Raw genomic sequence first — 23706 nt, 5'->3', positions numbered from 1 at the left:
AGACAAAATTTATTTAAACTGTGAACAAAAATTTTTTAATTTCTTGTTGTTGGACTGTGTGTCTGAGACGTCCTCTGCTGGACATCATGACAACATGGCATGGCACTGCCACATGCTAGGTCTGTGCTGGTGGAATTGGTTGTGACAGCATGATTACCTTTGGCCCCTGCACTGTCACATCATGTTGTCCTGCCTGAACAACATGAATGCTTTGGACTTGACAGCCAGAACCAGTTTGCATAGTAACAGTGAGAGAACACTCAAATGGTAATGTTTTTAGTTGATAGTTGGTTTGACTTGTGTTAAATGCAAATAAATCTCTGTAGCCAGACGTGGTGTGATTTGTCTACGTACAACAATCAAATGTTAGTTGCTCCCCTGAAACCAATAATATGTATGCACAGTCAGTCATTATAGCATAGTATACAGGTCCTTCTCAAAATATTAGCATATTGTGATAAAGTTCATTATTTTCCATAATGTCATGATGAAAATTTAACATTCATATATTTTAGATTCATTGCACACTAACTGAAATATTTCAGGTCTTTTATTGTCTTAATACGGATGATTTTGGCATACAGCTCATGAAAACCCAAAATTCCTATCATGACATTATGGAAAATAATGAACTTTATCACAATATGCTAATATTTTGAGAAGGACCTGTATTTCATTTACTAAGAGATGAAAATGCATCTTCTCAAAAATGTGAATATCATCATAATGTTAACTTAGTACAGTAAAAATCAACAAGGGAAAGTAGTATGTTATCTAGATTCATCACAAACATTGACATGTTTCAAGCCTTTGTTTAGGTTAATGACTAATTAAAACTCAATTAGTTTTTTTTAAAAATAAGAATGTTTTATCAGATAAGTTCAAAAGAGGGTAAGCCACAAAAGTCCATTGCTAAAGAACCTGGTTGTTCATAGTGCGGACTACAAGCATATTCATAAAAAGTTCAGTGAAAGGAAAAGGTGTGGTAGGTAAAGGTGCACCAGCAACAGGGATAACTATATCCTATAGAAGATTGTGAAGCAAAGTCAATTTAAGATTTTGGGAGAGAATCACATAAAGTAAATTGATCCTAGAGTCAGTACATCAAGAGCCACTACACTCATAGATACATTCAGGACATGGGCTATGCCTTTCACATTCCTTGTGTTACACCACTCCTTCACCAGAGATGATTTTGGATGCTTCTTATTTAGGCTCAGAAGGGAAAGGACTGGACTGTTGTTCAGTGATCCAAAGTCCTATCCTATTTTGCATTTTGAAATAAATAAATAAAAGTAAAGTAAAGTAAAGTAAAGTAAAGTAAAGAGCCACAGAATCTCTCCTTGCTTGAGGTCCAGTGTGAAATTTCCAGTCAGTGATACTGTTTGGTTCCATGCCATCTACTGTTTTATCAAATGCAAAGTCAGTGCAGTCATCTACCAGAGAATTTTCAAGCACTTTATACTTTCTTTTGCTGATCAAGCTTATGGAGACACTGATTTCTAGCAGGACTTGACTTTTGGCACACTGCCAAAGGTAGCTGTACCTGCTTCAATGGTTATGGTATGACTATGCTTGATTGACCAGCAAACTCACCTGATCTAATCCCCGCAAAGATACCACAAGAGTATTGCCAAAAGCAGGACACCAAATGCAATAATGCAGAGAAACTGAAGGCCATTATTAAAGCAACCTGGGTCTCCTGAACACCTAAGCAGAGCACCTAAAGGCCATTTCCTTCCATGCCATCTGCATCAATACAGTAAATCATGCAAATGATGCCTCAACCAAGTATCGAGTGTGCATACTTTACAGTACATGGGCACACTCTTTAAGAGAACAACATTTCTGCATAAAAATCACTTTAAAAAATAAATTGTCCTCATTGTCTAAGATTAATTAATTTGAGATTTTCTCTGGCTATAAACAAATATAATCAAAATCCACAGAAATAAATGTACACTGCTTTTTGTCTGCTACTTTGCTCCGCAGATGTCTGTGACACTACAGGCACTTTTGTTCATTTTACTACTATTGTTTTTCCAAATGTGCTCACTAGCTGGGTGCAAACGTATCCATTACTCACTACACAGTGCACTACATTGTTGTTCATTTCAAATGTACATATTAAGATGCCTTTGTCATTAACGCAAGATGTGGAACTTAGTCATGTGAAATTGATCATACATAAACCCTGCCGAAAACAAAACATAAAGCATGAAAGCACACTAAAACAAAGCTTATGTAGCACCAAAACCTCTCTTACAAATAAAAACAGTTTTCAGTTATTTTCTGCTTTCTCTGACTGTTTTTATTAAATAAGTAATAGGATTGTGCACTCATACTGAGAGCCTTACTACATAAAGAAAAATGATCTTGTAAAATCTTGGAGAGTTTTTAGTCAATTGTTTTTACTTTGTAGAGAACCTACTTTATTTAACAGATGAGTACCTTGGATTTGAAAAACATATTTAAAAAAATGAATTGATATTGTTGTAATTATCTGTTTTTAGATTAAGTAGAAGAAACAGTTAAGGAATCAATTGATGTTAAGGGTCACATTATGGAATCCAGCTGTAATTAGTAATTTGAAGATCTTAGAGAAAGGCTGCACTTGGCTGAATGACAGAAAATGTTTCAAAAACGGCGCTGTCAGTTGGAACAATAGGGAGGATTAAAAAGTGTCCCTGATTACCTTTACCTCTCAAGGTTAGGCCAGACAGAAGATAATCCAAACACATTCTTGACCTTTTTGTTGGGAGAAAGTTGTACATCTTTAAAAATGGAACATAATTTTTGTTTGTACATGGTAACTAATGCACAACAACACAGCAACAACATCGAGTTTACGTTTAGAGAAGAACAACTACAGAGACTGAGAATTTCCTTATGGGGAAGGTAATGGTGGCTTTCTTGGATCAGTGGCTACCAACAATATTAGTAGATTATTACCAGTAGGAGACCAACAACAGAAAAAGCTTTTGAAGTAGAAGGAGTTCAGTTGTTTTTGATATCGGGATTAGAATATAGTTTTGACTGAGGCATAACGTTTCTTACTGCTCTCCTTCACTTCAGTCACCTCTTCTCTGTTCAGTCCTCTCTGCTTCTTCTCTGCCTCTTCAGAACTCGGTGATATCAGGAATGTCACGACCTCTAAACCTTCTCTGGAGCTGGATGGACTGGAGAAATACACCAACTACAGCATCCAGGTGTTGGCCTTTACCAGAGCTGGAGATGGTGTCCGCAGTGAACAGATTTACACTCGCACTAAGGAGGACGGTAGGAAACTGAACACACCCTTTATTTTCAATAAAGACAGCTGTCAGTTGGTATGATCTATGTTCAATCTCTGAAGCAAGCGTATTGTAATGTTTTAAAAAACGTAGGATCTGTCTTATGAGATAATAATACTGGATGTATGTTTAACTCAGGTTTTGTGGCTGATTTCCAATTGTTGGTGTCTGTGCAGATTTGGCCTGCCATTCACTATTTTAGCCAGCTCTGATTTCTCTTTAAGAACTATAATATAAGAAGATATAAGAACAGCATTCTAGCCTTCCTGTATCTACGGGTATTTCCAAAAATTAGAATCTTGTGTAAAAGTTCATTGTTTTTTGTCACTCAGAAAATGAAACTCATACATTATATAGATTCAATACACAAAGTGAAATACGTCAAGCCTTTATTACTTGTAATTTAGCTTATTAGGGCTCTTGGATAATAAGAACCCTAAATTCTGTGTCAGAAAATTTGAATATTGTGAAAAAGTTAAATAATGGAAACTTATTGTGTCATGTTCTAACCAGCAAAGGTGTGCCTGAGCCTCTTAAACGGTCTCTCAGTCTGGGTCAGTGGGCTACACAATCATGAGAAGAATTACTGACTGGACAAATGTCCAGCTAGCAGTCATTGACACCCTCTACTAGGAGGGTAAGCCACAAAAGGTCATTGCTAAAGAAGCTGGTTTTTCTATTAATACTCTGTATTCAAGCATATCCCTAGAAAGTTGAGTGAAAAAAAAATGTGATGGGAAAAGGTGTAGCAGCAGCAGGGATAACCACAGCCTTGAGAGGATTGTCAAGCAAAATCCATTTAAAAATATGGGGAGGCAATGAAGGGGTTCTTCTCCGGACGTCCACCGTCATTTTCATTGTTTTTGGCGGGTTTAGCTGAAGGTGGTTCTGAGCACACCAGTGGACCAGCTGATCTTCCTCCTGCCTATATGCAAACTCGTCACTGTCCTGGATCAGACTAATGGTGGTGTCACCTGCAAACTTCAGGAGTTTGGGTAAAAATTACAAGAAATAAATGTTTGAAATATTTCACTGTATGTGTAATGAAACTATGTAATATATGATTTCCACTTTCTGAAATGAGTGACATTTTTTCACAATACTCATTTTTTAGATGCACCTCTCCATCCTCCCTTTAACACTGAGATTTCCCATTACATGTTCCATGACAGACAGAGGCTGAAGCTGAAAAGGATAACAAGCAAATTTCTCATATTCCATTCAACTTTCCTGTTATCTGCTGAGAGCGATGCTTCCTCACAGCGTGAAAGAAGTGCAGACATGTCCTAACATGTTGTAGAAAATAGTTTCCATTAAAATAGCTTCTTACATCTCTAGGCTTTCTCTAACTTCATTTTTAACACCTCAATAATAGCAAAATATGATAACTTTGAATAATCTTTCTTCAGTAGCAAATTCTGCACCAAGTATTGTTGTCTGAAGGTCATGGTAGCACTGAGTATGGTGTAGTCACTCACTGAAAAAAGATTTAAAAAATTTTTGTTTGTTTGTTTCTGACAGGCGGATCTCTGATCAGGGCTCATAAAAAAATTGCTCTATTTTAGTCCCAAGCTTTCTTGATGTATCTCTACTATAACAAATCTCCTTCTGCTTTCAGTCCCTGGTCCTCCAGCTGGTGTGAAAGCTGCAGCTGCATCCAACTCGGTGGTGTTTGTGTCCTGGCTTCCTCCTCTCAAAGTGAACGGCATCATCAGGAAATACACAGTTTTCTGCTCCAACCCACACCCTACCGTAAAACCGATCCCGATAAAGTACCTGTGTCCTTATTCTGGTTTTCAGTTTCTTATCAGATTATCAGGGCACTTGGTTTGTTCAAGACTGGTGTGGAAATGGGATTTGCAGCAAGCTAAGAATGCTTTAAATGTTTCCCACCTTCTTCCTATAGGTAAGCAGCGAATTTGAAGCAGCCCCAGACGTCTTCTTCTACCGCATCCCTAACCTGAGCAGGAACCGGCAGTACAGTATCTGGGTTGTGGCCGTCACGGCCGCAGGCCGTGGGAACGGCAGTGAGATCATCACTGTCAAACCCATTGCTGAGGGTCAGTGGGGATTACACATTCAACACCAAACACATGCACATTTGTTTATCCAAGCAGATCCAGAAGAGGAATATTTATAGCAGACCAATGTGAATGGAAATATAAATCTCCTTTCTATTCCTTTAGCTGAATGTAAAAATGACCCTGCATTCGGTCTTGTCTCTGTAAATGCTGTGGTGAGAGCTGATAAGCTGATTACATTTGCTGATAGTTCCTGTGGTGTCTAGAGTCAGGACCCACAGTTCCTATCAGGGTGTTCACATCCTGCCAGACATTTATGTGATCAATGTTGTCTCCTTGTACCACTGCTCAGGCAGAAACACAAACTGAGCCTTGACTCAGTTAGCTGAAGGGTTACAGAGTACAAAACACTAACATTGGAAACCCAGGAGGGATTTCTAACAAGATATTGCTAAAATTGATTTCTTAAATTAATTTTTAATGTCTATGGATTCTGTGATGTCAAAACCAGCTTGCTTGTATTTGCAGCTCCAGCTCGAATCCTGACCTTCAACAGGACAGTCACGACCCCCTGGATGAGGGACATTGTGCTCCCCTGTAAGGCAGTAGGTGATCCATCCCCAACCATCAAGTGGCTGAAGGAGATGTGAGTGCTGTACATATAAGAACAAAGAGCACTACTGGTTTAATCAGTGAATATAGAATGCCTTGAAAAACTATTCATGTTCCTCCACAATTTGTGATGTTTAAACAACACACATCAATATATGTGATCGAGCTTTTATGTGAGATGAAAAGCTAAAAATGGCACATCCATTTGTGTTCTACCCCCTTTACTCTAATACCTCTAAACAAAGGTCAGGAATAAAGTTCTGATAAAGGTAAAAACAGGGTTAGGTGATAAAGAACATCTCATGGAGCATTGTTTAATCCATCGTCTGAAAATAGAAACAGTATGGCACAACTGCAAACCTACCAATCTATGGTTGCCTACCTAAACTGAGTCGCAGTGTGGCTATGGATATACAGAAAACTAAGGCTGAAGATCAACCTGAACAAATCCTGTTAATTGTGGGCATATGAATACTTTACCATGGTAGTGTAGACAGACAAGGCTCTGTTTGTAGATGGTGTGTATATTCTGAAATCAGAAGATTAATGATAAACGCATCTATGTTCTAGCAATGGAACCCCTGGTCCTGTTGTGATAGACAACCGGCGCAGTGTCCATGGAAATGGCAGCCTTGTTATTCGCACAGTGAAAGCAGAGGATTCTGGGAATTACACTTGTGTTGCCAGTAACAGCTTTGGTTCAGACAAGATCGTTCTCAATCTGCAGGTTCAAGGTGAGCTTTACTATAGAGGTCAAAAAAATGATGAGTCGCTTGCCTGAAACATCCATGTGAGATCTGGTTTTATTTCCCAAATACTTCATTGTGCTTCCTGCAGTTCCACCTGACCAGCCCCGCCTCACCGTCACAAAGACAACCACGACCTCGATCACCCTCTCCTGGATCCCAGGAGACAATGGAGGCAGCTCCATACGAGGTCAGACACGGTTCATCATTTCAGTTTCATAAAACTAAACTAGGAGGCTGACCGTTGTGTTTCAACCCTGTTGTTATCAGGCTACATTCTGCAGTACTCCGAGGATAACAGCGAACAGTGGGGTAACTTTGCCATCAGTCCCAGTGAACGCTCTTATCGGTTGGAAAACCTCAAGTGTGGTACCTGGTACAAGTTCACCCTGACTGCCCAGAATGCAGTGGGCCCTGGACGCATCAGTGAGATCATAGAAGCAAAGACCCATGGCAAAGGTACGAGCAATGTTTTAATTTCTCTATTATAGCAGGCAACTGGTTTGCTGCTTCTTCCGATTGAGACCTATGATCCTCCAAGCTGGTAGCATGATTCCTTGGGGTGTTTCTTCTTGGTTAAAGGTTGCTGTTGTCTAAGACCCATGCAAGATAAAGGCAGAGCTCTAAACTGAAGTCTGGATATTATTAGGCCAGTTGCCCTCCTTGGCAAGACAACATTTTACCTAACAAGATTAAGTGTATTACAGCTGGATTAAACTGGAGTGTGTTCATTTAACAGTTTCAGTTGTTGAAACGGATTGAATATAACTCTTCACTGCACTAAACCATTTCAACAGAATTTATATATGATTTGAGCTGATTCTGATAACTAGGAGTTGGATTGGACTTGATTCTAAATGCATGGAAAGGAATGCTGTTAGATTGTATAACTGGTTTGAATGACACTGTATTTGTTAAACTGAATTAAAATAAATTGCTTTATGTTGTAAATTATCATAAAGTAATAACATTAATATGTATGAAAATTTTGAAGCTTTAAACCGCAGTAAAATAACACAGTGCGTTTCTTTAGCACTACACCAACACACCATTGATGTTATGGATGCTAAAGTCCATTCTGTCAATTTTTCTTGACTTCTGCAGATATTTTGTTGCAGCTACATAAACACAAGTTTATCTGTTGAACGCTACAATAATGTCCTCACAAACACTTGTTTTTAAAGACATGTCTGATGAAACATTCTTGACTGAACTAACATCTGGATCCTTCTGACAATGTTTGCAGTTTACTGAAGTGCTAGGCTAATGTTTGCATCATTACTCCCTGTTATGTTATGATATGATTCGTTAGCAATTCAGCTTGTAGAAATATTCAGTGTGGCAGACAAAACCTACAGAAAAAGTTGTTGTTGTGCTTCATAAACTTAGCATTTTCATTTAAACATTGTACAATTTAATGACAAGTGTTTCAGCAACTCTCTGTACAGCTTTCTCTGCTTCACATTGAGCCTATTAGATTTATCAGAGCACAGCACACAGAGCAGGTCATATGACACAGACAGACACTTTCAGACTTTTACTATAACTGGTCTGTAATGGTTTGATTCTTAGGAGTCTTTCTGCATGGAGTTTGCATGTTCTCCCTGTGCATGCATAGGTTCTCTCCGCATACTCTGGCTTCCTCCCACAGTACAAAAACTAAATACATTTTTGCCCTTTCCACACTAACACAAATATTTTGAATAAAAAAACTTTTTTTATTTTGTTTGGATATTATCATTAATTTACTCAGGTTGTCGAAATATAACCAAATCAGAAGATGACACAGATTCGATGCACAGAATTAGATTGAAATGAGGTTTTATTGTTCCAACTTAGGTAGACCTTGATTAGAGTTGTTAGAAGCCAGAGGATGAGGAAGCCCCAAGGATCCGAGCAGAGAGAGAGTGTTCTGGCGGTGGAAATATTTACAGTGCAGATTTCCTGAAGAAGAGTTCCATATGGCGACAGGCAGGCAGACAGATGGGCAGATCGACAGGAAGGCAGGACAACAAGCGATCAGGCAGGCTGACAGAAGTCCACATAACAGAGACTATGTTCCAGCAACAGACTGTGTCAGCAGCTGTCTTAAAAAGCCATGAGCTCATTAGCTGGATGAGTTGCAGCTGAGAACAATGAAGTGCCAGAACCAGCCAGCAGAGATCTCACAGATATGATCAAAATCTCTGCACCAGAAACCACAACAGTAGACAAATCACATCGGTTTCAATTTGTCCTGTTTCTAACAAATGTGAAATATAGGGGGACAGAATAAACTGTGTCAGAAAACAAGAGTTACACCTATTTAGTTAGCCTAGCACTTCTTTAGCCAGGGTCATGATCTTCATTTGAAGTTAGCTAATGTTGACTTTACTACCACCTACTGGTGCAGCAATGGCATTAAAGAGTTTTATCTGGGGCCTTAGTCACCATATGTTCCTGAGTGAACTTCCAGTTCTTGAACTCTGAACAAACCTATAACAAACCAGTCAGTCATAATAAACCCTTCTTCTTTAAATCAGAAACTGTATTTATTGATTTTTATTGTGTTCGAAACAGAGCCTCAGTACTCTAAGGAACAGGAGCTTTTCACCAGCATCAACGCCACTCGGGTCAAGCTCAACCTAAATGGCTGGAATAATGGCGGGTGTCCAATCACCTCCTTCACCTTGGAGTACCGGGCAGTCGACTCGCCCACTTGGACTACGGCACAGCGGACATCTCTTACAAAGAGCTACATACTGTATGACCTGCAGGAGGCCACCTGGTATGAGCTACAGATGAAAGTGTCCAACAGCGCTGGCTATGCTGAGAAGAGAATCAAGTTTGCAACACTCAGCTATGATGGCAGTAAGTTGTTTCCAGAGTTTGTAAAAAGGAGCCTCTGAAAATCATTTCATCTTCCATTTTGTCCTTGACACTAACCATGATCTGTGCACAGGTACTATCGCTCCTTTGGTGAAAGCACCCAATGTGAGTGAGGACACCTCTGGAGGAGGTGAAGGTTTGAAGATGATGGTGACCATTTCCTGTGTGTTGGTGGGGATCATTGTCATTTCCATTGGGCTGCTGGTGCTCAGGAGGAGGAGGAGGGAACAGAGGCTCAAGAGGCTGAGAGGTGAGATAAAACATAGCTCAGGTTTCTGCTCGCTATGTTTGCTACAATTTTAAACACAAAAAATATAATTCTGCTTGTTTTCCAGATGCAAAAAGTTTGGCTGAAATGCTCATGAGGTAGGTGTTGAACATCATTGTCATACAGTTGTTGAAGCCAGATGTTTCTATAGGTAGTGTAGAAACACACATAACCATTTTTCTATCACTGTCTGACATTATATTAGACTAAACGTTACCTGTTTTAGGTCAGGTAGGATTAGTAAAATGATTTATTTTTGCTAAATGCCAGAATGAAAGACTTTATTATTTATTATTATTTAACTTTACTAAAATTCTGAAGTCTATGCACATTTCATTAGAATTTGGTAGAATTGCTTCTTAAACTATATGACTTGGGTCTGTTCCTTCTGGTGGAACTGGTGTCTCTCAGCCAAATATTTAGGCTGCCATGCTGGCACAGATTTTCTATGAGACTGACCCATAGAACAGGGCCATCACTAAGCCCTGACCCCATATATTGGGGTTTTGTGATGACCACTCTAAAACATTAACTGTTGTCTATGAGAGTGACTATGTTTTTCATTCATTTTGCAACTTATTTGATTAATAAAATGTCATTTTTCTTGGGAAAACATTACATTTTTGAGTGACCCCAAACTTTTGAGCGGTAGTGCAACCATGGTATTTAAACCGGCATATAATGGCGGCACCTTCAGGCATCTTGAATCTGTACCTAAGGGTGAACCATACTTGTAATTTTCCTCCTGATAGATTGGCTAGTTTCCTTTTAATGTGCAAGATTTTACACAGGTTTGCCTCCATTTAACTCAAGTAATGTGACGCTTACAAAGCCATGACATCAGACTTTTTCTATTGCTTAAAAGCATAGTAATCTTAGTGTATGTAAACGTCTGACTTTGAAGAAAGTACCCACAAATTCTCCCTCATTCTGGCAGTTAGCAAACAGAAATAATTTTGGTAATCCCTACTGACATAAAATAGATAAAGTTTACTCTTATAAACCTCTGACAGTGAGGAAAACAATGGTTATGTGCCTTTTTATACTGTGTATGTAAATATTAGGTGTCAATTATAGTATTATTTAAGACCAAAATAATATGCTCTTTAGGTATCACAGTTTTTCTTTGTTTTTGGGTTCCTCAGTAAAAATACCCGTCCAACAGAGCCAATTAACAAACAGCAACAAACGCTGCGTATGCACATTGACATCCCCAGAGCCCAGCTTCTTATTGAGGAGAGGGACACCATGGAGACTGTTGGTAAGCATCTACCCGCCTCTGCTATATACAGGGCAGTGCACAAAACGATCATGAACCTGACTGTTGGTGCTTTGGCGCTGATCTTATGTTTGCTGCCGTCCCACAGACGACAGATCCACTGTGTTGCTGACAGATAACGACTTTGGGGAAACGCAGAAACAAAAGTCGTCCACAGTCACCCACACTGTCCACTATCAGTCCCTCTCCCAAGCCACTGGTCCACTGGTTGATGTATCAGATGCTAGGCCAGGAACCAGTAAGTCCAGTACGGAATCTCTTTATTTTACTTCATTACACATAAATGATTCTTTTTGTAGGTTTTGTTGTTTTTGGCGATAACCTTTGTTCTTTTTAATTCATGTTTTGTTGTCTGACATTTTTAGGTTCATTGCTTATGGTAACGCTCTTGAGCTCAGTTTGTTGTTCTGTGTTCTTCTCTTCTCTGACCATCTCCTCTGTTGTTTATAACTAATTTGTTTCCAGTCAAATAGTGTGATTCAGTTATAAAGAGTGTAACAAAGTATCTCAGAGGAGTAACAATAAAACCTTGCAGAATTCTCTAAAATGCCATGGAAAAAAACTTCTGTGCTTCTTTTTTTACTATTATTTTTTTTCCACTGAGAACATTGGATTATCCTTTATAAATGGAATAAGTATCTTAGTCCAATCTTCCAAAAAGAAACTCACACAGCCTTCTGTAGAGAAAAGAGGGGCAATTTGCTCGCTGATGAAACAATCTAAATGCTAAATAGGGCACTCAGAAGAAATGCTTCACTTTGGACATAATTTGGTACACATGCAGACCCAATGTAAATGGTTTGTTGAAAGAGAGCTGGGGGCTCGGCGGTGATGCAGGGGTAAAGTGTGTGGCCCATGTACGGAGGCTAAAGTCCTCGATGTGGCCGTCACAGATTTGAGTCCCGGCCCATAAGACCTTTGCTGCATGTCTTCTAAAACATCATAATTGTAATCATGGACCATAGCATATTGTGATAAAGTTAATTATTTTCCATAATGTCATGATGAAAATTTAACATTCATATATTTTAGATTCATTGCACACTAACTGAAATATTTCAGGTCTTTTATTGTCTTAATACGGATGATTTTGGCATACAGCTCGTGAAAACCCAAAATTCCTATCTCACAAAATTAGCATATTATTAAAAGGGTCTCTAAACGAGCTATGAACCTAATCATCTGAATCAACGAGTTAACTCTAAACACCTGCAAAAGATTCCTGAGGCCTTTAAAACTCCCAGCCTGGTTCATCACTCAAAACCCCAATCATGGGTAAGACTGCCGACCTGACTGCTGTCCAGAAGGCCACTATTGACACCCTCAAGCAAGAGGGTAAGACACAGAAAGACATTTCTGAACAAATAGGCTGTTCCCAGAGTGCTGTATCAAGGCACCTCAGTGGGAAGTCTGAGGGAAGGAAAAACGTGTGGCAGAAAACGCTGCACAACAAGAAGAGGTGACCGGACCCTGAGGAAGATTGTGGAGAAGGGCCGATTCCAGACCTTGGGGGACCTGCGGAAGCAGTGGACTGAGTCTGGAGTAGAAACATCCAGAGCCACCGTGCACAGGCGTGTGCAGGAAATGGGCTACAGGTGCCGCTTTTGAACCAGAAACAGCGGCAGAAGCGCCTGACCTGGGCTACAGAGAAGCAGCACTGGACTGTTGCTCAGTGGTCCAAAGTACTTTTTTCAGATTAAAGCAAATTCTGCATGTCATTCGCAAATCAAGGTGCCAGAGTCTGGAGGAAGACTGGGGAGAAGGAAATGCCAAAATGCCAGAAGTCCAGTGTCAAGTACCCACAGTCAGTGATGGTCTGGGGTGCCGTGTCAGCTGCTGGTGTTGGTCCACTGTGTTTTATCAAGGGCAGGATCAATGCAGCTAGCTATCAGGAGATTTTGGAGCACTTCATGCTTCCATCTGCTGAAAAGCTTTATGGAGATTAAGATTTCATTTTTCAGCACAACCTGACACCTGCTCACAGTGCCAAAACCACTGGTAAATGGTTTACTGACCATGGTATCACTGTGCTCAATTGGCCTGCCAACTCTCCTGACCTGAACCCCATAGAGAATCTGTGGGATATTGTGAAGAGAACGTTGAGAGACTCAAGACCCAACACTCTGGATGAGCTAAAGGCTGCTATCGAAGCATCCTGGGCCTCCATAAGACCTCAGCAGTGCCACAGGCTGATTGCCTCCATGCCACGCCGCATTGAAGCAGTCATTTCTGCAAAAGGATTCCCGACCAAGTATTGAGTGCATAACTGTACATGATTATTTGAAGGTTGACGTTTTTTGTATTAAAAACACTTTTCTTTTATTGGTCGGATGAAATATGCTAATTTTGTGAGATAGGAATTTTGGGTTTTCATGAGCTGTATGCCAAAATCATCCGTATTAAGACAATAAAAGACCTGAAATATTTCAGTTAGTGTGCAATGAATCTAAAATATATGAATGTTAAATTTTCATCATGACATTATGGAAAATAATTAACTTTATCACAATATGCTAATATTTTGAGAAGGACCTGTATTTCCGGTTGGCACATACCTATTGAGTCTGGAGCAGTCAGCGTTCTCTGGTGTAGAGCCATGCAAATTACACACAAGTCACAGAATGTTTTGCTCCACCATCAGCGATACGATTGTCGCAAAAGTGAAAGCATGCCATAAACAAGGTGTGATTTGTAAAGCAGCATTTGTGACTCACAGCAGCAGATTCATGCAGTTGTATTTACTGATTTGTGTTTGATACATTTTGTTCAATCGGGACACTTCAAAAGGAACATACACAATATCTAGACATGACAGGAGCTAATGTCTAACAAACTGGGCTTCATTTCTTCATCTTTAGGCTGACACAAACATTAAGAAAGGATTTGCCAACATACATGGCAATATATAAAACAGTGTGACAGCAGCACTGTAAAAATATGACATATTTATAGAAACTGTTGAATTAGTTGTTGAATTAGCATATCCTAACTCTTATTTTATGTACAACTGTGTTTTCCTCCTTCATCTTAGACCCCACTGCCCGCCGCACAGCCAAAGCCGGACCAGCTGCCCGCAATCGCTATGCTAGCCAGTGGACTCTGAACCGCCCCCACCCACCCGTCTCCTCCCACACTCTCAGCACTGACTGGAGGCTGCCCACACCCAGGGTCGCAGGTTCTGTTGACAAGGAGAGTGACAGCTACAGCGTCAGCCCATCTCAGGACACAGGTGACCATCATTCAGCTGCTAACACTGTTTCTAACAGCATATCTCATCAGTTGACCTATCTTTAACTAAGTTTCAAGCTTCTTGTTCTACCAGTAGCTCACAACACTAATCCTTCCACTAACTCCACGTCATGTCCAGACCGAGCACGCAGCAGCATGGTGTCAACAGAGAGTGCCTCCTCCACCTATGAAGAGCTGGCCAGGGCCTATGAACATGCAAAGATGGAGGAACAGCTGCGGCACGCCAAATTTACCATCACCGAGTGCTTCATCTCAGACACTTCCTCGGAGCAGATGACAGCAGGCACCAACGACTACACCGACAGCCTGACGTCCAGCACGCCATCTGAGTCTGGCATCTGCCGGTTCACTGCTTCCCCGCCCAAGCCTCAGGATGTCAGCCGGGTCATGAACATGGCTGTGCCCAAGGCCCACAGACCGGGTGAGGCCAGACAGTCTAATAACCACAGATCTGTCTGCCTGAAAGGCCACAGCGTGTTGGGCTTTTCTTACAGCTATGATTTCTCTTCTGCTTTAAACCTCTAATGCTGACATGTTCTAACAACACTAACTTTAGATTCGTAGGAGTGATTAAGAAATCTCGGTACCAGACTATTAAAAATGTATCATAGCAAGATCTTCTCTAGTGAATCACAGAATGCAGTTGTGTTACTTGTTCAGTTAACGTTGTCGTTTTCAAGTAAGTTCTGTAAAATTAAGACCTATCTTACTGAGTAGTTTGCACATAAACAACATCCAATGGTGGTGTGCAATAAAAAGATAGCAACACATATTTTAATATTAGACAGACATGAGCTAGGTAAAAACAAAATGCAAATGATTTCACTTATTAAAGGAAACAAATTTCCAAACCAACCTGGCCCTATGCGAACAAGTAATTACCCCTAAATCTAATAACGTTGTTTCACCCTTGGCAGCAACAACTGTCATCAAGTGTTTGTGATGACTGGCAATAAGTCTTTAACATCATGGTGGAGGAATGTTGCTCCATCTCTTCTTTGCAGAATTGTTTAATTCAGCCACAATGGAGGGTTTTAAGGGAGGAAATACCTTTTGAAGGTCACACCCCAGTGTTTCGGTGGATCTTAGTCTAGTCTAGTCTAGACTTTGACTAGACCACTCCAAAACCGACAAAGCTGCCCCAAAACATCACACCCCAACCACTGTATTTGACTGTTAATGTGATGTTTTCTGCTGCTAGAAAAAAGCACCCCTCTCAAAGTAAAATTTTTGTCTCGTTAGTCCACAGAATATTTCCCCAAAGGTCTTGGGGATCATCAAGATGTTTTGTGGAAAATGTGAGAAGAGCATTTTATGGATTATGTGGTAACCAGCTGTTTTCACCTTTAAAAACCATACCATTTGTGCCTAGTCTGTTTTTTATTGTTGGTTTATGAACACTGGTGGTCACTGAAGCAGTGAGGTCTGCAGTGGTTTAGCTGGTAATGACTGTTACATCAGATATGTTTTTTATCTGTTCCTGGATTTCTTTAGATGAGGGTATGATGTGTTGCTTTTTGAGATCTTTAGCATACTTCATGTTGTCAGACAGGTTCTATTTTAGCAATTTCTTGATTCTAGGTCAGGCAGGAATCAGGCCTGGGTGTGATATGGGACAAGTGAATAAAAAATGTGTTTAATAATTGGTCATTTAGGATTTTAATAGAATGCAATTCCTTTTTCAAACAGAAATAGGTTAGTTTTTGTAAATCTCTCCCTTAATAAATGAAATCATTATTTGAAAATTGTGTTTTATATTTACTCTCATTATCTGTGTCAGTTATAGATATTTGATGATCTGAAACAGTTTAATGTGACAAAAAGCTGATTTTAGACTGACAGGTATTTAACACTCTAGGTGTAAATACTCTATGTAGTAAAAGGTAGGGTGACACTGAAACACTGACAATGCATTTTTATCAGAGTTGCATTCAATTTCAAATCTTGAGTTTTTGTAAAACTTTGACTTGCCAGTTTTAACCTTTTCTGATGTCTCAGGACCAAAAGACTGCTAACCTTTTAAAATCCAAATACTTCACTGATACTCAAATAGTTAACTTTGAGTATGCTACAGTCTCTCTCACTTCTCTTTAAGCCTTGTTCTTTTTTATACCCTTTCAGTCTTTGTACCTGACAAATATAGGAATACAATACTTCAGATTTCCTTAAAAAGGAAAAATGACGTTGTCACACACATCTCATCTTCTACTAAATATTGTGGATTTACCCTATACTGTCACACAAATTGTTTCATCTACTTCAGTGGTATCAAACTCCAGTCACTGAGGGCCCTGTCCTCAAACTTTCAGATGTTCCTGTTTCAACAGGAACACAGGTCACTGTAGAACTTGGTTACTTGCTGAGGAGGTAATTCAGCCATTTGATTGAGAGGTGTAGAACCAGGGAGGCTAAATGTACAGGATGCCAGGCATAAAGGGCTGGTGTATAAGAACCTTGTTCTACTTCAAACAGTTTGAATGCTGTTTGCGTTGAGTGTTGCTGGGTCTCCCAACACAGTTTGACATTGTTGATATTGCTGCTTATACACAAAAATCAGATCTGACGGTCAAACACATTGTATTTTGTTTTTTTTTAGATTCTTCCAAAAACAAAAAAAAGAGGGAAACCACTGACACAAAATGCTACATTTTATGTTTTAATGGATTCCAGCGGTTGGCTCTCCTCTTCCACAAACCCAATTAACTCTTCCAAACCAACTAGTAGCCGTATTAGCAGAAGTGACCTGTTGTTTGCATTGTGCAGTTAGTCAGACTTCCCACAAGCCAAAGTATAATGTCCAATATAGCCGCTGTGTGTGTAAAGACTTGCAGGTATAATAGTATTTAACCAGGTCATTTAACTGAGCAGAACAATTAGCAAATTTAACGAGCTGTTTGTTCTACTCAAGAGTAGAACAAACTAAAAGGTTTGATGTCTATCCGACATCCAGGCTACAATTTTAGGGAAAATGAAACGTTGCATAAAGACAAAAAAAACATGTAAAATATATTTATGTCTACATGGACAGAAAAGCATGAAGAACGGATTTAATTTAAAAAATTTTCAGTGGTAGTTCCTGTTTACAATAGCAGAGATAAAATTATGTAGATTTCATTGATAAATAAGTCACACATGCAACAGTTCAGCATTCCTAAAACTGAAACTTCCCTAAAACAAACTCAGTGGCTCCTAATGCATATTTTGGATAAATTCAAGATTAACAAATACATTCTCTGAAACATCCACTGTAAATGATCAACACAGGACAAGAATAAGCATAATTATTTTATGACAATATCTTTAAATTTTGAAAAACTTCAGCTAATACAAAGGAGAGCAGAATTTAGGCAGTGCTGATCAGATACATCTGTTTGTCTTCTCATCCTAAACTAACTGTCCTTTGTGCGTGTCGTCCTGCAGGAGGCGAGCTGGTTCATCTTCCTCCATACCTGCGCATGGACTTCCTGTTAAACCGAGGCATGTCCAGCTCAGGCACCTCCAGGGGGACAGCTGGTGGCGAGAGAGCTGCCATGGGTCAGACCTGTCTCGAGCCCCAGAAAAGTCGCTCGCTGAAGCGGCCGTCTCGCATGGCGCCTCCCACACCCACAGAGGCTCCCCAGGCCAGCAGGGACCCCGTGGCCCAGTGGCAGCCAGGATCTGCAGCCACACTCCCCCACAGAGAGGGCTCCGAGCTGGCCCAAGCTGCCAAGCTCAGCACCTCACAGGAGTCCCTGCTGGACTCGAGAGGACATCTCAAACAGAGCAGCAACCCCTACGCAAAGTCCTACACGCTGGTATAACAGCAGGGGCACCTGGGGCGAGACTAGAACTCTCTCTAACACTGGACTTAACACTCAAGTGCAGTAATCTGACTCTCGCCACACAGATCTGTATATATGTGGCCTCCCTTCATGGCTGGGGTCACTGTTACTAATCTCCTTTTATTTATTTTAAAGTTTTCTTTTACATCTTATTTGTATTTTTCGCTTTTGTTTCACCTCGGAAGAAAAAAATTCACTCATCCGGAACAACTCCAGGTGGTGCTTTGCCAAACTAATTGAGTAACAAGGGAGCATTATTTATTCTTGGTAATTCTTTATTATTAATCAGTGATTAATAATTGTTAGTTGTCGGCTATTAATGATCATTAATTACCGAGTACCAAATGATCTACTATCAGCATTACTGCTCTATGTTTTTATAAGATTCAGGACATTGTTCATTCCTTTTTTTAGTTTCCTGCAGTGGAAGATGACGATTTGGAGTCATTTTTTTCCTACGGAACATTTTTCCCGAGACGCTAAACGAAACCTCGGGGGAACCTCGGAATGAAAGCAATTGACACCAGTCCAAACTTTTCAGCTGCTCTCAAATTGTTACTTTTTTTGAAGAGAAAATAAAAAAAAATCTATTTCCTATGGATGCATGGGGACTGACCAACTAAAAGACAATAATTACAGCTGTGGCTGGATTGTCCAGTCAGGCATTTTGTCACACTATGAAAAGATCCAATGTGAAGATTTATTATTCTTATTACTATAAATATATATATAAAAAGAGAAATCACTTTTATTTGTGGATATTACAGGGAAGAATTTGGTTTGGTTAATAAAGTCCTTAGTCATGTTTGCACATATCTTGTTTTAATTAGGAAATGGAGTCTCTGTTCATCTTTCTCTGTGTCCCATTTTTATGGTGCAATATGATAAAAAGATAAGACGAGTATATGAAAACTATTGATCTATACTGTACTGTAATGATGAGAAATAACTATGTTGTGAGTATAAATACAGGACTGGACACTCTCCAGCTCATGTATTCAGGTGTAGTTTGCCACCGCTTGTTTGCCCTGGTGGTAAATGATGTTAGCTAGAACAGGGAGGCTTTAGACAACTAAGGGTTTGCACTTCGAGCCAGCCTGACTCAAGTGTGTCCAGATAGACCCCCATCCCTCCTTACAGTGCACTAGTTAGAGTCTTTGTGGCTCTGTCTCCTCTCAGTAGATTTACTGTTGCTGCATTAGCAGTGATGCTCCTCGACAGGGAAGATAAGACATGTGAGACAATCCAGCAGAATCCCCAAACCAAACTTATGTCTATGGGAAATATCTAAAAAATATGAATAATGTGAATATACGTAAGAAGCTGTTTTTAATTCCTGTCTGCCCTGGTCTATTTCTGTTCTTTCTGTTTTCTTTCAGTTATTCTCTAGGGACAAGACGCTGTGAGGTCATACTGTCAGTTTCTACGATTAGTTTCAATGATAAACTGTCTTCATTCCGATTATACATTTTAAATAAACAAATGTCACTTTTTTATTTTTAACATTGGTGTTCACCATGGTGGCACTGGAATAAAGAAAAACTAACACAAAGGTTCAAATCTGACTAATAAAATGGCTGTTCCCCAAAGTGTGCTGCGCTTTGCTAATTCCAACTGGCCTAAAAAGGAAAAGTTTGGTCTGATTTAATGTCAGAAAGTGTGGAAAACAAAGATAATAATGTAAAATTACAGCATATGTTAATATCTGGTTTTATCTGTAAGCTTGGAAATGAAGCTGCAGGTTGTGCTGAACCCTGCTGACTCAATCTTTACTATGGCATCTTCATGATGAAGGCCAGAAGCTGTGTCGCCATGCTTATTATTGTTCTCCAGGCCTGCAGATGGCAGTGTTGCTCAACAATCCAGCTCCCCAAGCTTTTGAATAGTGCGGTTGCATAAACCAGACACATTTTGTGGATAATTAGCAATTTATAATAATAAGAGGAAAAAAACATCAGCTGTTCTCTTGACCTTTTATGGTGATGCAACCATTTTTTTTACTGTGTGTATGCTGTGACCAAAGAACAAAAAATGTTGAATCTGGAGACGTGCCACATCAATGAAAATGGAGACATTTTCTGAAATCACAAACATCGAGCATTTTTTCTGGAAAATACAGGTACATCTCAATAAATTGGAATATTATCAAAAGTTAATTTATTTCAGTAATTCTGTTCATAAAGATATTCCTGTGTTATATAGCTTCATAACACAGAGATTCATATACTTCAAGCATTTATTTCTGTTAATTATCATGATTCTGTCTTACAGCTAATAAAAACCCAAAATTAAGTTTCTCAAAAATTAAAAGATTGCATGAGACCAGGAAAAAAAGGAGTTTTAATTCAGAATTGGTATGCTCTGCCCATGTTATAGGGAAGATGGCTGACAGCTGGCCAGCAGACAGTCACTAACACCCTCCAAAAAGAAGGTGGAGGAAGTCAAAAAATGTATCTGCTAAAGAAGCTGGCTGTTCACAGAGTGCTGTATCCAAGCATATTAATGCAAAGTTCAGTGGAAGGACAAATTCAGTAGAAAAGGGCAAGAGGAATAAAGGCAGCCTTGAAAGGGTCAAAGCCCATTTATCAGTTTAGGGGAAATTTACAAAGTGAGGGCTGTGGCAAAGTCCGAGCTTTAAGAGCCACCACACTTGTGTCACCTTACTCCGAAGCCAGAGACATGGTCAGAAAAATCTAACCTGGGCTAAAGGAAGAAATGACTAAAGTGTTTATCAGTGGTACAAAGTTCTGCTTTCAGATTAAATTAGGATTTGCATTCATTTGAACATCATTTTTCCAGTGTTTGGAGGAAGAGCGGAGTGGTGCAAATTCCAACTAGCTTGAGAACCAAATTTCCACAGTCAGTCATGATTTATGGAGCCATGTAATCTGCTGCTGTTACTGTGTTTTGTTAAGTCCAAAGTCAGCACACCCATCTATTATTCATGCTCCCCTCTCCTGACAAGCTTTATGAAGATGCTGATTTCACTTTCCAGCAGGACTTGGTACCTGTCCATACTGCTAAAAGAACCAATACCTGGTATCACTGTTTCTGATTTGCCTACAGGCTCACCAGACCTAAACCCCACAGAGAATCTATGGAGTACTGTCAAGAGGAAAATGAGACACCAGAGCAACCAACAAAGATTAGCTGAAAAACACTATCAAAACAACCTAGGCTACCTGAACATTCAGCAGTGCCACAAGCTGATCACCTCCATGCCACACTGGATTTATGCACAAATTGAGACAAAAGAAGCTCTAACCAAGGACTTAATGTATATACTGTATATGGACAACCCTCACAATAGGCCCACATATCTGTTAGAAATTCTATTGGTCTGATGTAATACTTTACTTTTCTGTAAAACTAAATTTAGAATTTTCACTAGCTGTAAGCAGAAAAGAAAAACATGAGTGAATTACACTCACCGGCCACTTTATTAGGTACACCTTGCCAGTACCGTGTTGGACCCCCTTTTGCCTTCAAAGGGGGTCTTAATATCTGTCTTAATCCTTGGTGGCATAGATTCAACAAGGTACTGGAAACATTCCTCAGAGAGTTTGGTCCATATTGACATGATAGCATCATACAGATGATGCAGATTTGTCGGCTGCATCCATGATGTGAATCTCACGTTCCACCACATCCCAAAGGTTCTCTATTGGATTGAGATCTGGTGACTGTGGAGGCCATTTGAGTTCAGTGAACTCATTGTCATGTTCAAGAAACCAGTCTGAGATGATTCGTGCTTTATGACATGGCGTGTTATCCTGCTGGAAGTAATCATCAGAAGATGGCTACACTGTGGTCCTAAAAGGATGGACATGGTCAGCAACAATACTCAGGTAGGCTGTGGCGTTGACATGATGCTTAATTGGTACTAAGGGGCCCAAAGTGTGCCAAGAAAATAGCCTGAACCATTGATACAAGGCAGGATGGATCCATGCTCTCACGTTGTTGACGCCAAATTCTGACCCTACCATCCGAATGTCGCAGCAGAAATCGAGACTCATCAGACCAGGAAACGTTTTTCCAATCTTCTATAGCCCAATTTTGGTGAGCCTGTGTGAATAGTAGCCTCAGTTTCCTGTTCTTAGCTGACAGGAGAGGCATCCGGTGTGGTCTTCTGTTGCTGTAGCCCATCCGCCTCGAGGTTTGAAGTGTTGTGCATTCAGAGATGCTCTTCTGCATGCCTTGGTTGTAACAAGTGGTTATTTGAGTTACTGTTGCCTTTCTATCAGCTCGAACCAGTCTGGCCATTCTCCTCTGACCTCTGGCATCAACAAGGCATTTGCGCCCACAGAACTGCCGCTCACTGGATATTTTCTCTTTTTCGGACCATTCTCGCTAAACCCTAGAGATTGTAGTGCGTGAAAATCCCAGTAGATCAGCAGTTTCTGACATACTTAGACCAGCCTGTCTGGCACCAACAACCATGCCACGTTCAAAGTCACTTAAATTGCCTTTCTTCCCCATTCTGATGCTCGGTTTGAACTGCAGCACATCATCTTGAGCATGTCTACATGCCTAAATGCATTGAGTTGCTGCCGTGTGATTGGCTGATTAGAAATTTGCGTTAACGTGCAGTTGAACAGGTGTACCTAATAAAGTGGCCGCGGAGTGTATATCCCTCTATGTGTAATAAATCTATATAACACAGGATTTTCACTTTTTTTAAGTGAATTACTGATATAAAAAAACTTTTTCAGTTACATTTCAATTTATTAAGATCTTACATCTTGTAAGAGACAGATTTTTGTGACGATAAAAACAAATAAAAACAGTGTATAAACTGTTCTAATATACAGATTCTAGCTATTTGGCTACCTACGTAACTTGTCACCATCATTTTGTTTCCCTTAGCAGTCAAATGTCATACCAAAGCCAGTTTGTAGAAAAGAGAATAAAGCCTCAGAGCACTGGAAGGCTAACAGCTAATCAGACATTCTCCGTTCTAGCTGATTTTAACTATTTCAAACAAGTCAGACTGAAAATAGGTACATCTGTAGGACACAGCGCTATAATAGCTATTAAGCATCTACACTTTTCTCAACAATATTCATATAAAAAATGTAGAAAAACGCCCAGTGAAGAATTTGTGATGCTGTGGGCCTGTTGGTCTTCCAAAGACCCTGGAAACCTTGTTAGAGTGCATAACATCATAAACGTTTTAGAAAAACAGGAGATTTTTACATAAAAATTAGGTGGAGTCTGTCAGAAAGCTGTAAATGGGTCATCCTTCAACAGTTGGATGAAAATATGCCAAGAGGAAAGGTTCAACATTCCTGTCTTGGTATGGTCCAAGTTTTTGAAACGTTATAGTACACTTAGCACTGTGTTCATAGGAAAAGGGAGTTACAGTATATAAAGCAATGCCAACAGGTATAACAATATGACTGGTATGTTTTCATTGTAGATGAAAAATATATATCTCACCTTGGGGTTTTGTCCCGCATGGACATAAATGAACTCTGTCATCTGTGTGTTCTGCTCTGCTTCACACATAGAAGCCATTCTAGTCAGTGTGGTAATTCACACTGGCTTCG

At 39.8% G+C, this 23706-nt stretch overlaps 1 protein-coding gene across 1 annotated transcript in view; it reads left to right on the top strand.

Moving 5' to 3' along the window:
• The window catches only part of dscama (Down syndrome cell adhesion molecule a), a 146878-nt gene extending 127132 nt beyond the window's left edge, over nucleotides 1–19746 (top strand). The window contains exons 21-35 of the mRNA XM_047379654.1: nucleotides 3124–3279; nucleotides 4912–5045; nucleotides 5200–5353; nucleotides 5843–5960; nucleotides 6497–6660; nucleotides 6764–6862; nucleotides 6943–7131; nucleotides 9232–9522; nucleotides 9614–9790; nucleotides 9876–9906; nucleotides 10954–11069; nucleotides 11176–11325; nucleotides 14119–14316; nucleotides 14455–14757; nucleotides 17757–19746. Of these exons, the coding sequence (XP_047235610.1) occupies nucleotides 3124–3279; nucleotides 4912–5045; nucleotides 5200–5353; nucleotides 5843–5960; nucleotides 6497–6660; nucleotides 6764–6862; nucleotides 6943–7131; nucleotides 9232–9522; nucleotides 9614–9790; nucleotides 9876–9906; nucleotides 10954–11069; nucleotides 11176–11325; nucleotides 14119–14316; nucleotides 14455–14757; nucleotides 17757–18136 (2660 nt within the window). The 3' untranslated portion in view covers nucleotides 18137–19746. The remainder of the gene's footprint in view (nucleotides 1–3123; nucleotides 3280–4911; nucleotides 5046–5199; nucleotides 5354–5842; nucleotides 5961–6496; nucleotides 6661–6763; nucleotides 6863–6942; nucleotides 7132–9231; nucleotides 9523–9613; nucleotides 9791–9875; nucleotides 9907–10953; nucleotides 11070–11175; nucleotides 11326–14118; nucleotides 14317–14454; nucleotides 14758–17756) is intronic.
• Nucleotides 19747–23706: the final 3960 nt, after the last annotated feature.

Source organism: Girardinichthys multiradiatus, chromosome 11 (genome assembly GCF_021462225.1).
Source record: "Girardinichthys multiradiatus isolate DD_20200921_A chromosome 11, DD_fGirMul_XY1, whole genome shotgun sequence".
Taxonomy (NCBI): Eukaryota; Metazoa; Chordata; class Actinopteri; order Cyprinodontiformes; family Goodeidae; genus Girardinichthys; species Girardinichthys multiradiatus.
The sequence above is the reverse complement of the archived record's forward strand: the minus strand, read 5'-3'. Positions and strand labels throughout refer to the sequence as shown.